The 13,778-nt window shown below is 41.5% G+C and overlaps 1 protein-coding gene across 3 annotated transcripts in view; it reads right to left on the reverse strand.

Annotated features, from left to right (window-relative positions):
• SLC25A13 (solute carrier family 25 member 13) overlaps positions 1-3,168 on the reverse strand; it is a 99,081-nt gene extending 95,913 nt beyond the window's left edge. The window contains exons 1-2 of one of the 3 annotated variants that reach the window (XM_038127772.1): positions 3,021-3,100; positions 802-816 (exon numbers count right to left, since the gene is read on the reverse strand). In XM_038127772.1, the coding sequence (XP_037983700.1) occupies positions 802-816; positions 3,021-3,032 (27 nt within the window). In that variant the 5' untranslated portion in view covers positions 3,033-3,100. Of the gene's footprint in view, positions 1-801; positions 817-3,020 lie in introns of all 3 variants that reach the window. The other 2 variants (XM_038127771.1, XM_038127773.1) reach the window with 2 other exon arrangements.
• Positions 3,169-13,778: the final 10,610 nt, after the last annotated feature.

Here is a 13,778-nt window from a genome sequence, read left to right on the forward strand (position 1 = left end):
AGCTATGCCCAGAACTTGTAGCAGAGTAGGGATCAAGGGTAACTGACATTCACTCAACACAAACATTTAATTTTGCTGTAAAATACACACCAGGTGAACAGCAAGGGGCATTAGCTAGACTATGTAAATTCTCTTTAGAACTATCTGGCTAAAGGGCAGAAAAACAACATTGTGATTGCATCGTTAAACACTCAAAATGAAGAAATAAGCAGGACACACTACGTAAAGCATTAGTGCTTTGTACCTGCATTACCATAAAAATGTTCCACATCGCCTCTTTTTTTGCACAATGCAGAAAAAGAAGCCAGTACCTAGGATGGTAATTTAATTGCCAATGGGGTAAAAATCTGCTGGAAAATCTCACCTCTGGTTTTTATTGGAAATTTGTGTGAATATAATTTATTTCAGAGTTTTCCCAAAACAGTTTCAGAAAATGTTTTCAAAATTTAAGAAAAGACACTGATGTGTAACATACATTGTTTAAAATCCTGTGTTGCAAACATTGAGCTATATACAATGAAGGAAATTATATCGGGCTGTAGTGCCCATTTCTTGATACCTGAGTGCTTAACTATGCAGGCTTAACAGTATCCCATTTGGGTTTTCTGTTTGAGAGACTGAATTCCTGGAGTTTGCTTAATATGTCAACATTTGAAATCTTGCAAGCAAAGACCAATTACATTCAATCCCAAAGACTCATATGCCTAAAAGGGTATAATTAAAAAATTAAAGGAAGCGGTCATGCAGGATACTGGCAAGGAAAAAGTACTAAAGAAATTTTAGAAAAAGCATTTAACTCACCAGTCCATTGTTTGGCTGAGGTGAAAAAGGCAAACATTACTGAGATGCATCAGTGAGGAAGTTAGAACACAAATCAAGGCCCGTGCCTGCAAGCACATGTGAATAACTTCAGGCCCAGAAGCTCTTTCTGTGGCAAAGTTATTCACACGTGTGCTTGCAGAACCTAAGCTCAGATGTTACCCTCAAAGTACAAAATGCTACTTACATTTTGTTACTGACCTCAATATAAATAGTAATTTACCTGTATTTAACTGTTTCAACTGAAAAAGACAAAATCCCCTTGAAATCCCACAAGGTAATGTAATTAATCCCTTCTAGCTGCTCACAGTTCCAGTTTGTTTGTTTGTTTGTTTTTAACATAAATCTCTCAGAACGTGTTTAGGCTTACAAAGCTATGTGAGGACTGTACACCCTGAGGTACAAAGAGCTTATCTCTGCCTTGCAATACACCAAGAAGGCTTATGACATGACAATTAAGCCATTATTGTTTTTATTGGGTATCTCTCTGCCAAGCCTGATGTAACCTGACATATACAATATTCAATTAAGTGTCTCTTAAAGTGCTGACTCTTTCCAACACATGCTTGAGTAGATTTTAGGGATCTGAACTGTGTAAGAAATCTAGCTTAAGGAAAAAGGACACCACGCAAATGTGCAGCATGGAGCACACGTGTTTACCCATGCGCTAACTACACATCATGTATATTTTTAAGTATATGTGACTAGCATAGGTTAAAATGGATTGCAGATTACAAGCCACTGCTTAGAGAAGAGAAAATAAGTAAAAGGTTCAAAAAAGCCAGAGAATAGAAGACTTTTAAGTCTTTAAACATCAGTAGTTTGGTAAGATGTAACCGACATGTGTGTATGGACCAGTGGGCAATCAAAAAATTTTTAAAAGGCTAGATAGGTCAGCTGAGATTCACAAATAGTGAACACAAGATTTGGGGATGACTGTTTTATATACACTAGCAAGGAGGAATCAAATATTGCTCAATCCACTAAGAGAGCATGCAGTTCAGATAACCTACATTCTTATTGAGAAAGGTGCTGACCAAAGCAGCTCTATCATATCCTAGCTGAAATAAAGGAGCACACAACTCTGGCCACACTGAGCCACGCTTTGAGTTGTTTGGGGAAGATTTGTTTCCTGATTTTTCCTCAATGTAAGTTTCATCACTGACTTCAGTAAAAGGACATGGAGTAATTTCTTTTTGAAGTGTCAGTTTCACCTAATGAAAGTAGTAAGTTTTGAAACACCAACACTATATCTAATTTTATTTCCCTTTGGGTATGGCCTTGATCCAGCTAATGGCTATTTTTTTTTTTCCTGGGATGGGAGTATATTACTAGGTGATTAAATAATGTATTTTAATTTGTTTATCCTTCTGGTCAGTAAAAAAGCCTAAATAGCAGGTATCCACCTGACAGGACAGCACTGAGAAGTAAAAATCATTGGAAATGATAACTAGATGTGAAAACAGAAGGTTAAAAAAAGGCACATGGAGAAAATGGGAGAAAAGGCAGAAAGGGACTATCACGCTAAGGCCTGCAAGCAGGGCAGGGCCAACATCTGCGCCCACTCCGGGACCTGCCAGCCGCCGTCCCGAGAATCCGCCGCATCCTCCCCTCCAAACAGCTGCGTGTGTGTCCGCAAGCACAACACGTGTGTACGTGTATCTCCATGCATCTGTTCACAGTGTAACCAGCTGCGCGGCGGGGCTCTCTCTCACTGAGGCACGGCTGGGCCCAAATGCGCTTGGAGGAGCCGCGGCCGGGCCAGGGCACGGGTGCCCGGCGGAGCAGTGCGGGGCCTCGCCGGGGAGAGCGACGCCGACGCCGACGCCGACACCGACACCGGCACCGATACCGGCACCGGCATGGGCACCGGCACCGGCATGGGCACCGGCCGCGGGAGGCGCCGTGCAGTGTCATTGGCGCCGATGATGCACTGCAAGGGGAGCTCAGGCCCGCTGCTCCCGGCGCGGGCAGCTGCGATGCTCGCCGCGCTGGCACACCGCCCCACCGGCCGGGGGGCCGCCCGCTGCCCACCCCCCGCTCCCCGGGGCCGGCGGCGAGCGGCCGCCGAGCCGCGAGGAGGAGGAGGAGGCGCCACCTCGGGTTTCGTCAAGGACAGGCCCGAGGTCAAACCCGGCAAGCGCCCCGCCGCGGCCCCTTCCCCGCCGCCACCCGCCCGCCCGCCTGCTGCGGTGCCTTACCTTGGCAGCCATGCTGTGCCCGGCGCGGCCACCCCTTCCCGTCCCTTCCCTTCCTCCGCTCCCCTCCCTTCCGACCGCGGCACGCAGCTTCCCCGCCTGCGCACCAGCCCGCCAGCGCCGGCCGTCACCGCTCGCTCGCACAGGCAGGGATGGGGCGCCGCCCCCGCCCGGCCCCGCCGCGGCCCCGTGATCGCCCGGCACGGTCCGGACCGGCCCCGCGGGCTCCGCGCTGGGCGCCGGCCGAGGCGGCGGGACACGCGGCCTCGGGCACCGGCGGGACGCCGGCGTTGCGGGGCGAGCACCGCCTCATCCCTGCGCGGGGCCCAGTTGTCCTCCTGGTTGCTCCACGGTTACGGCTGGTGGCCCAGCGGGCGCACGGGGACGCCGAGCTCTTCGGGGCCCCGCAGCCTCTCCGCCCGCTGGAGACGGTGACAGTGTCCCCAGCTGGTGACTCGCGCTGCTGACCCCGCGGAATGCCCCCGGCGCGTTCGGAGGACACCGTGGCGAGCAGCGGAAGGATGCCACCACCTTCACATCAAACCCTGCTGTCCTGCCCAGCGCTGTTTTCTTCCCCACAAGACAAGCTGCTGTTCGAGGGATGTTTCATCCAGTTGCAGCATCCTCAGTCATCATTCTGGGATGTCCCAAGAACGAGCTGTGCCTTCAAACCAAATTTTGTCAATGCTGTGCTAGTTTCTAAGTCAGCATGAACGTGACACACAAGCAGCCCCGCCGCAGTCCAGGGCTGTACCCAAGACGACCACAAGTGTGGCACGCTGAGCCTCCCAGGCGGCTCACACACTGCCTGGGACAGCCTGCCCGGGCATGTTCGGCAGTGCACCATTGGGGATGCGGGCCTGGGGCTGCCTCCGGGGCAATCGTCAGGCTGCCAACGCCCGCTCTGGCTCGTCCGGGGCTTCTGGGGGGATTTTAGGATAGACTAGGATTGGCAGTGGAGGCAGGGAGCTTGCCACGTGCGTGTAACTGAAAGGTTGCTTACAAGAACAGCTCCAGGGCAAGTTTTTGAGTTAATAATGATGTATCAAGTTAGTCATAGCTTTGAGGTAGATATTTCAGCACTTTCCCTTAAACTGAGTTATGTAAAGATGCTAAAAAGACAAGGGATCTCAGAGACATCTACTGCATTATAAACCAAAAGCAATTAACTCTTTGATTGCTATTGTTGGCCTAGAGAGAGACAGTAGAGGAATGAAAAGGATTCCCAAATGCATATTCACCTTAGAGAAGGTGAAGGTGATTTCTCTTCATCTTAGAGAAATTGTGAGGATTCATAAACATATCTGTATTTGCCCACTATAAATCTGTGAAGAATATATCTTTTTATGTTTTCAGTCCGCTGAGTTAACTACTCCAGTGTTTGAGCAAATTGTAGTTTCCCCTGTGCCCCTTGGAAGTTTGTCCCATCACCTGTGAGGCCCAACAGCAGATATACCCCCTTCTCAGCAGTCTCCCAGTCTCAGTTTCTTGTAAAAACCTCCCATTTGCTGGATTCTCTTCCTTTTCTGCTTGGTCCACGTATGTGTGCCCATTGCATGTGCTCAGCTGTTCTGTCTCAGCACAACCTTTCTCTTCTTGCTGCATCTCCCTGACCTAGAAAATAGCAGTTAGATCAAAGCAGACTTGAAGCCTTCCTACAACCCCACTTTTTTCAAACAAATACAAAAAGAGACTATGTGGTGCTTATCTGCAAACTAGATAAGTAAATACTGTCACCTTGTCATAAATGAATAGATAATAGCAGTCCATTTATAAACAATAGAAAACAATCTTCGATTATTTTAATGATACCACTGAGAAAAATTATGTAGAGAAAATAGCATAACAATTGTCTTATAATACAAATACTATGTTCTGTGTATATTCATAAGTCAGGATATTTAAATGTGAGCTTGAAAGTCAGTCCTATTATGAAAACAGGCTTCAATAGCATTTTTTTTTCAATTTAAGACTGCTAAGAAAATTACTAGAATTCTCATGTTATACTGACACATGGTCTTTGAGCTAATTGCCAAGGAAAAACACAACTCAAAAAAGTGCCTATATTTCAGGTAGACTGGTGGTGAAATTCAGACAGGTGAGTGAAGAAGGATGATCCTGGAAAGCCTTTTTCAACTGCTCCCTAAATGAAACAGCACCTGACCTCTTTTAACACTTGTAATCATAGAATCATGGAATGGTTTGCATTGGAAGGGATCTCTGAAGGTCATCTAGTCCCAGCCCTCTGCAATGAATAGGGATATCTTCAATCAGACCAGTTTACTCAGTTTATTTGAGACCAGGTTGGATGGGAAATCTACCATCTACCCATCTACTGGTCTTGAATATTTCCAGGGGTGGGGCATCTACCATCTCTCTGGGCAACCTGTTCCAGTGTTTAAAAAAATGTTCTTTATCTAGTCTAAATCTGCTTCATTTCCCATTCTTCAAGAGCTCCAGGCACCTCAAGATCTGAGCATGCTTTCAGCACTGGTCCCGACAAGACTTGGAAGGTCACTGCCTCACTTGCAGGAAAGGCTGAGTTTGGCCTCACAAGTCTCTGATGATGGCACATGCACATACAGGCCCAAGTTCCTTATCTTCATAAGAAAAGGCAGTGAAGGCTAAAAATGTTCATGTTTTAGATGACAAGCAATATGACTGTAGTGGACTAGAGCACTCTCCTTGGCCACACAATCAACTTGTTTTCAAAATCCTCTGTTGACTGGGGTTAGATTCAAGCCCATGTGTCATGCTCATTTCAGTATGTTTTAACCACAAAGCCTTAGACTGCTTTGGGGAAGAGAGGAGGAACATTTTTCATTCTTTCTAGTGAAGACATATCATTGTGAGAGGAGAATCCAAGATCAGCTGGACTGGAGAGGAATATGACTCTTTTATATGGTAGAATGCAATAACATGAGGGTGAAATTGTGAGTCAGTTTTCATTACAAAGCACACAAATATTATTTGGAGAAGTCAGGACATTGTGTGTCTGTGGCCAATGGGTTTTTTTCTGTATTTTACATGTAAAACAAAACAGAGCACACAGTGATTTTGAGGCTTCCTTCTACAATGAGAAACAGCCTAGAGTAAGTTCCTTATTGTGCTCTCTTCTGATAGGGCATCTCAAATTTTTTTGTACACATGGGGATGGGTTTTGCAGGAAGGCCTGCAGCTTGTTTCCAAGAGAAGTCACAACCAAGTATCTGGACACTGTCCTTGAGGTGAAAAATTAGGCTTTGATAGTTTTCATGTAGAAAACAGAACGAGAGCTGATTCACTACTTGATGTTTTCACTATGAGGGTATTGTATAGGAGGGCAACATATCTCCATAGACACATATGATCTTTGGTGAGCTTCTTAGCAATTACCCTGGAGAGACCAACAGCCTGGGGCTCATGATTTTTTAGACTTGCTAAATGACTGATAAAGGACTAATATTTACCAATTGACAGAGTAAGGCAGAGCTCAGTGTGCTGGCTATTTTGGATCTTATTAATTACTCTTTCTATTACTACTTTGCAAGTCCAGCAAACTGTTTCTATGATTTCTCTTACAATGTTCTGGATTTTGTATGGGCAGACAGATGCTCTAAAATTTAAGCATTGCAGTATGTAGCTTAAAGGCAAATAAATATCTTCTTGGATCTAGAAACGTCTGAGAGCATCTGGGAAGATCTGGAGAGGACTGGATCTGAAAAAATCAGGCTGTACAGACGTGCATTACTAACTATCTGGGCAAATAGCTGAGATAAAGCAAAGACCGACCCAAGGACCTCAAGATCTGTGTTGCTATCCAAATTACTGAGCTGATTTCCTCAGTATACCTTCTCTCTGCCTCTACAACATAGCAACTGTCTTCCAAATGGCTCCTTCTGTGTTATATTGTATGTTCAGCAACATGGATATTTTCCTGTGTGCTAATTTACCTCAAAACTGCACCAAGTACATCTTCCTACAAGTACAGCTGATAGTAAAAAAAAACAAGGGGCCTCAATCCTAGTGGGAAAGAGCCAGATGTTAAAAGGAAATGAGCACAATGTTTTCCTGGGCACATCTTGTTTCATCAGACTTTTTATTGACCTCTCTCCTTCAGTAAAGTCTTAAGGAAAGGCACGAAGTAGTATTCCCTTCCCAGGTCAAGGGTTTGGTGTGGATTTTTTGTTCTTTCTGTGGGCTTTTTTATTTTGTTTTGTTCTTAATAAAAGATGTTTGGCTGATGTGAGTTAGCACATCAGTTTTAGTGACTCTTTGCCAAGAATTTGTGCTTGCACAGTAGGCCTAACCCTGAGAATTTCTCTAATAAAATATGACTCACTCTGAATGAATCATTCACAATTCTTCTGTTTGAAGGATATTCACTGCAGATCACGATTTCCTCAAATGTATTTGCTGTTTTTCTGGTTATTTTATAACGTTGTCTAATGATTGTCAATGTTTCTTTTTTTGCTGTTGTACTTTTAAGTCACACTTATTCTTAATTTAAACCCTGTTGTTTATTTGTGATTTTTGAGAAGGTCAGTCAAACATGGTCTTATTCCCTTTCTTAAACCAAGATTTTCAAGTACTTTTACATGTATGTCTAGATCAGTGTTTCTGCCAATGAAAAAACAAACTGGTCATTTAAATAGCTCGAGGAAAAGTGAATATAAAAGCAGCATGTTGAAGTATAAATAATTAACTTAAAAATCCATACAAATGGTACTATATTTTCACAGCTTTCCCATCTCGAAATGCAACACTATCTCCCAGTGTACGTGTCATGTCTACCAGGACAGTGGCATTCACAAAGTTGGAAGGAGAAGCTATAATTCTGTCTTACAGCTGATAATGGCATTTACACACACATTGCTGTACAAATGAAACAGCTGAAAGCACTTTACCAAAGCCATGGTTTAGAAATGCATCTGAAATAACTAAAGAAACATTGCTGCTGATGATGAGTAAGGGGTTAATTCTTCTGTTGGTGTAAATCAGCATAGGTGGTAGATTTGTGCTGATTTACATTGGTAAAGCCCAAAAGATAGATACAGGATAGACGAAAGATGCTATATTTATTTCATAAGTGAAAAATACTTCGTAACTCAGGCACATCATTGGCATGAATAAGTTATGAAAAATCTTCACAGCCAAAAGAACATAATCATCCTTCATGTATAACAGATTTGTTTATTCTGTAAAGATTCATTTCAGTTGATTAATTATCAGTATCTGCTGATGGTGAAGGTAACAAGCCATCTCTGATGAGAGAATCATTTTAGGACATGCTCAGAATATTTTATCACCTAGTGCAAGTTGTGTATGCTTAGAATATTTATCATACCATGTACTAATAGTATCACATTTTATAAGCTAAGTACTGAATGTAAATTATATTACAGATATAGGAGTTACCTATATTTTTCTTGGTTTTTTTTAAAGAGGGATATAAAAAAAATAAAGCCCAGTAACAGTTGTGTTTGCATGTCAAGTGCTGAACTGTTCTGCTGCATTAAATCATTGTTATTCTAGACCAGTAAAAATTTGCATAAGTGCAGATGGCAGCTTCTAACAATACCATCAGAATTGTTTCACCCTACACCAAATCCACCAGTACCAGGCACATCGCACACTCACTAGCCATTATTCACAGATGGAAGCTAACAAGATGGGGTTTTATCAAGAGGTAAATTACCTTCTTTTTTCTGCAATTTTATTTATTACCTAAATTAAATTGCAACTCCAACTTAAAATACCAAAAGAGGGATTAGATCATCTAAATACTGAAGCATTTATGAAGAGGGAAAAATTATAATATATCTGTCAATCACTGCAAAATAAAAAGCAAAAGTAGATCAGATTTCTAATACATTATAATAATTTGCTATTTATGAAGCTAACCTTAGTCACCAAAATCCTAAAATATAAAGTATTATCCCTAACAGGATAGATTGAAATCTGTTACTAAATTCATTGAATAGACACACTACTTCAGTCAGACTTTACTCACAGAATAGACTAGGCATCATTTAACAACATTTGTGGGTCTTTAAAGTGTATGTACAAATATCTGCATATGCTGAACTTGCATTGTGTGCAAGAGGCCAGCTGGATTTTTATTACCCAAGACTTTGCAGAAAGTAATAGAACCTCTGCAGAGTTTTGTATGAAGCACTGAGTTTCTCTTTTCTTCAACAAACTTATATGTTTGAAAATATAAACATTTGGTCATCTTGAAACTCAATGTTTTCTTTCATCCTCCAGCCAAAACCCATAACTTTTTATTTTCCATGGAGATAAAACATTTATTAGGTATTAATACACATTTCCAAAGGACCCACTGTGAGCTAGTGTTTTTCCACAAGCTGAAGAAAGATGGTCTGGCTCAAAGTCCTTTAAAGCCAAGTGGAGCTTTTTATTAGTTTCAGTGCTTTGCCTAAAGTCGAAGACTATCACCTACCTTGGTATTTACGGCTCTCTGTTATCAGTGTATGCCAGCTTTTGGTATTTGTTTTGTTAAAATGAGATGGATTGAGGCAAAAGTTCAAAAGGTTTTTAATTACTTACAAGATTGGAACCGCTGATAGCAAGTGTGTTTACCTAGGGAAGATGGTAACTTCTAATTATTTGGAGTACTTGTTTCTAATTTCATTACCGAGAAATGCAGGTCACAGTGCTTTTATATGCATCTGGTCAAAAGGCAGCTGGCATCCCATTTCAACCGGCCTAAGAAAACAGTAGCACTCTCAGAGGAATAATATTCCTCCACAGCAGCCTGATAAAGAATAAAGATTTCTTATTGCTTCCACTGAAGAACTGACTGCGCTGTAGGTTCATCTCTTTAATTTGAAAGAATCCCTACCGAAAGAGGCACTGGGAAAGCCTAACTGCAGGGGAAGACATCAGCTCAGCTACTTATCTCTTTAAGATTCTTCTTCCAGAGGAATCCACAGGAGATCAGACTTTCTTGGTTGCTCTGCTCACATAGCTGCTTTCTTGGTAGATTGTTTCTGTCTTCTTTTCTCTTTTAATTTGGTTTGCTGTTGTTTTCAGTTTGGTTGGATCCAGCCTTGGTGAGATGGGAAGAAACCATCCGGATCTGCAGTTTCATTAAGCAGGCAAGGTATTTCTCAGGATGAGTTGTATGAACAGTGGTGATTCAGTAAAAATGAGTTTTGCAGCTTTTGTGGTTTTGTGTCTCAGAGCTTTTCTAGCCAGATGTCCACACTTTACGTATCAGAAGGAGATTTTCAGGGTTTTCAAATAAGTTCCTAAAAGTTTCCCTGAGGCAGATGTTTTAGCTGTTTACTCCACTGTTTCTGTAGTTAGCAAGATTTAAACAACAGATACAGAAAAACCCCTGATATGCTTGCTGAAATCAGTAGGAAAATTCCCATCTGGGATTAGGATTTATCATTTGTTAGATTTTGTGGGTGGATAGAGGTGTATGAGGCAAAAAAGTATTCATCTTTTTTCTCTTTTTCCACTGCTTCTACTACAGCAACAGAGCTAATCATACGTGAGTCAGCAAAGTGTCCTTTTCCAGGGAGAGAAAAGAAAACCTGCAAAGGGGAGAAAATTATTCATCTCTGCTGTGGTGAAGAGAAACACTTTGTCATGAACTGCTTTCTTGTTTATATTGAGTGACTTAAAGTGCATGTCATTGAAATGTTCATCACCTGGTGAGGGAATCCATTGCCTTAGCCTTCTGCAGGAACATCAGAGAAATCGTCATGAAATGCACTCAAGGCCTAAGCATTTTCCTCTTTTTCTTGAACATCCCTGTCAGTGCAGGGCATGTGCAATCACTGTGAAATTCATTATGAGATTCAGCCAGATAAGTCAAATAAGTAAGGTGTATTTATTGAGAGAATATGTGCACCTTTTACTCCCAAGATTTGATTACCCTTCTTGAATCCTCAGCCATAAATCAGATGCTAAGGTGATAGCCAGCACTGAAGATGTACAGGTTGGTTGTTCTTCCATTAGGGACTGGCACTTTTTTTAGCGAGAATCCACTCACTTTCCTTTTGCCTGTTTGAAACTGGGCTTTATGAGATCCATGCAGAAGTTCAATCTAAAAAGCATTTGGAACTTCAGAAGAGTTTTGGTGACTACTTAATATTATGGCTTACTGGGGGAATTGTGTCTTTAAGAGATGCCTAAAGGAGCCATTAGTATTGTTATATTCTTTGGAAATTGATATAGAATAGCATTTTGCAGCAGCAACTTTTACAGTGGATGAGACACATCTGTCAGACTTCTTGACTCTGGACGATTGCAAAATGCAGTACTTATCTCCCACTCTGTCAATCTTCTATTGGCTCCCAAATATGTCCCTAGGTATAGAGTGGAGAGTTTGGTCTCAGTTTATTTGCTCTCAAAAGCTAAGCAAACTAACTACAGCCTTCTCTGTATTTTCTTGTTGTACTTGATATCAAGTAGTAGATCCACATCCTGCAAAAATTGGGAATGAGTAGAAATGACTTTCAGCTCCAGAGCATGCATCCTTTTAATTCTGGAAGGTCTGAATTTGCTGACCTGCAGTGCCTGTTGCAGAGCCTGTTGTTAATTGCATTTTTGGACAGGAGCTGAGGAGATGAGTTCTGATCAATTTTTGTGGAAGTGTCTACGTAACTTTGCATTGACACATTTTTAGTGAAACTTAGCGAATCATACCTTTTGAGAGTCTTGTTAGACCCAGTCAGAGCTTTTTCTGTGAAGGAAAAAAGTATTCCATGAGTGATTATGTAGAAACAAGCTCAGCCTAAGCATCTAAGATACCACTTTCTCTTGCAGGGAGGAACTTTAGATGCTTAGGTCAGGTATCACTGTAGCTGAACTTTCAGATTCCTTTCAGGCAGATCTTCTATATTCTTGCTGCTAAAATCAAAGATACTCACTTTGGTGCCAGGGAGTTTGAAATGCTTGTGTAAATCATTAACATGAACCATTTATTCTGACCACAGCTACATGGTCTAAAGTTGATATATGGAATCTGTTAATCATTACTCGTCAGCTACTTGCTGCATATCAGAAGGTGATTCCAAAAGCTCCTGCCAACTTTTCAGAGGTCAATGCCTTGGGTTCTCTTTGCTTAACTAACCTGCATTCAGCTTTTGTAAGTGATCCTGAAATGCCTAGTCAGGTTTTTTTTTTTTTTTTTATAACCTGTGACACCTGAAGAGAAATCCTAACTTCTCCCTGTCAGATACATGAAAAATGGTAAAACAATTGAAATGTTATTCCAAAGCTGTTTTTTTGGTTTTTTCCCTCAATAGAGTCAGGAGATACTACAACCCTAGAGAAGCCACCGTGTGTGGTTCTGCAAGTTTCAGGGGCAGGAATTCCTTAGATGACTTGATCCAGCAGGGACTTTGAACAAATTTTCACAGAGTGTGACTTGCACTTGGTTACATGATAGACAATGAAAGCATCAGAGATATCTGCAGAAATGCTGGTGCATCTCAGTTGCTTGGTGTCTGCTGATTTTATTCTTTTCTAACTTATGCTGTGATGCAGAAAATATCCTGGTCTTTCCCCAACAGCTACTCCTCATGAACCTCCTTACCTGGCCAATTGCCTTCCTCTTCATGGTCCCCCTTTCATTCTTTCTGCCACCGAGCAGCCTTGCTCAGTCTGACTTTTTTTTTTTCTAATCTGGGTACTTGCAACCTCATTCTTCTTCAGTTCACCAGTTTTCCTTTCCTAACCCAGAGCTTGAAGTCTTTTGCCATTGTGTCTAAGACTTTTCAAAGGCTCCTCTTCCTCTGCCTGAGTTTTCTTACCTCAATCTCTGCTTCTGTAACCCCACACATAATTTCTGACTTGTTTCTCTTGTGCCTTAATTGAGCCGTTTTATCCTCTCTTGTGCAGTGAAGCAGAAAAGAAATTCCCTAATTGTAATTTGGATCTAAAGTGTTGCATTATCCAACAACATCAAAGAGTAACCTCTCTATGGAAATGTGGGGAGCCAACATCCTTCAGTTGCTGACTCAATGTAAAACAAATATTTAAAGAATTTCAGTACCAGCCCTGAGCTAACCATTACTTCAAATCTGCAGACTTTTCCAAATTTTCCTAAGTTTTCGTTTTGCCCAAATTAGATCATTTTACTGGCAAGCAGTAATAAAAAGGCACATCCCTAATACAAGTATTAGCTCTCTATTAGTTTTCATCCATCTGTTCCAGAATAGGGTGAATGCCACAGCCAACTACCTGAAAAGACCTTCAGCACTGAAAACACATTCTTTGCATCTTGTTCTTCAGAATGACTGCATCAGTTTTGCTCAGGCTTTCAAAAAATGTTACTGTGCACCAACCAGCTCCATGGAATATTAGTGCCCAGTGTGATGGGTCATCTGTAGGCAAATGAAAAACCTTAAAACAGAAAATGCTGGAAAAACTTCTTTTTTTTTTTTCTAATTGTATGATGAATAAGTTATTTGTGTAATCTCATTTTTTATTTATTGCATTATTTTCTTTTTTGAGACATAGTATATCAGTAGGTACAATTAGAAATAGTAGAACAGCAGAAAAATAACTGCAAATGCTTGTTGTATTGAAGTACTAGATGAGAGATTCCACTTGCTTTGAAGAAAATGGCAGGTTATAAAAAATAGCTCAGATTAAATGCACTATTTTTTGTCAGAATTAAAATGCTTTGTATGTTCAGTCTTCTAGAAAGGTAAATGTCTGTACAGAACATATATAGAAAGTCTTGACATTCCTTGAAACAATCATTGATCAGACACTGTAAAATCTCAAACAGAGGTATGT

The sequence above is a fragment of the Motacilla alba genome, chromosome 2 (assembly GCF_015832195.1).
Source record: "Motacilla alba alba isolate MOTALB_02 chromosome 2, Motacilla_alba_V1.0_pri, whole genome shotgun sequence".
Classification (NCBI taxonomy): Eukaryota; Metazoa; Chordata; class Aves; order Passeriformes; family Motacillidae; genus Motacilla; species Motacilla alba.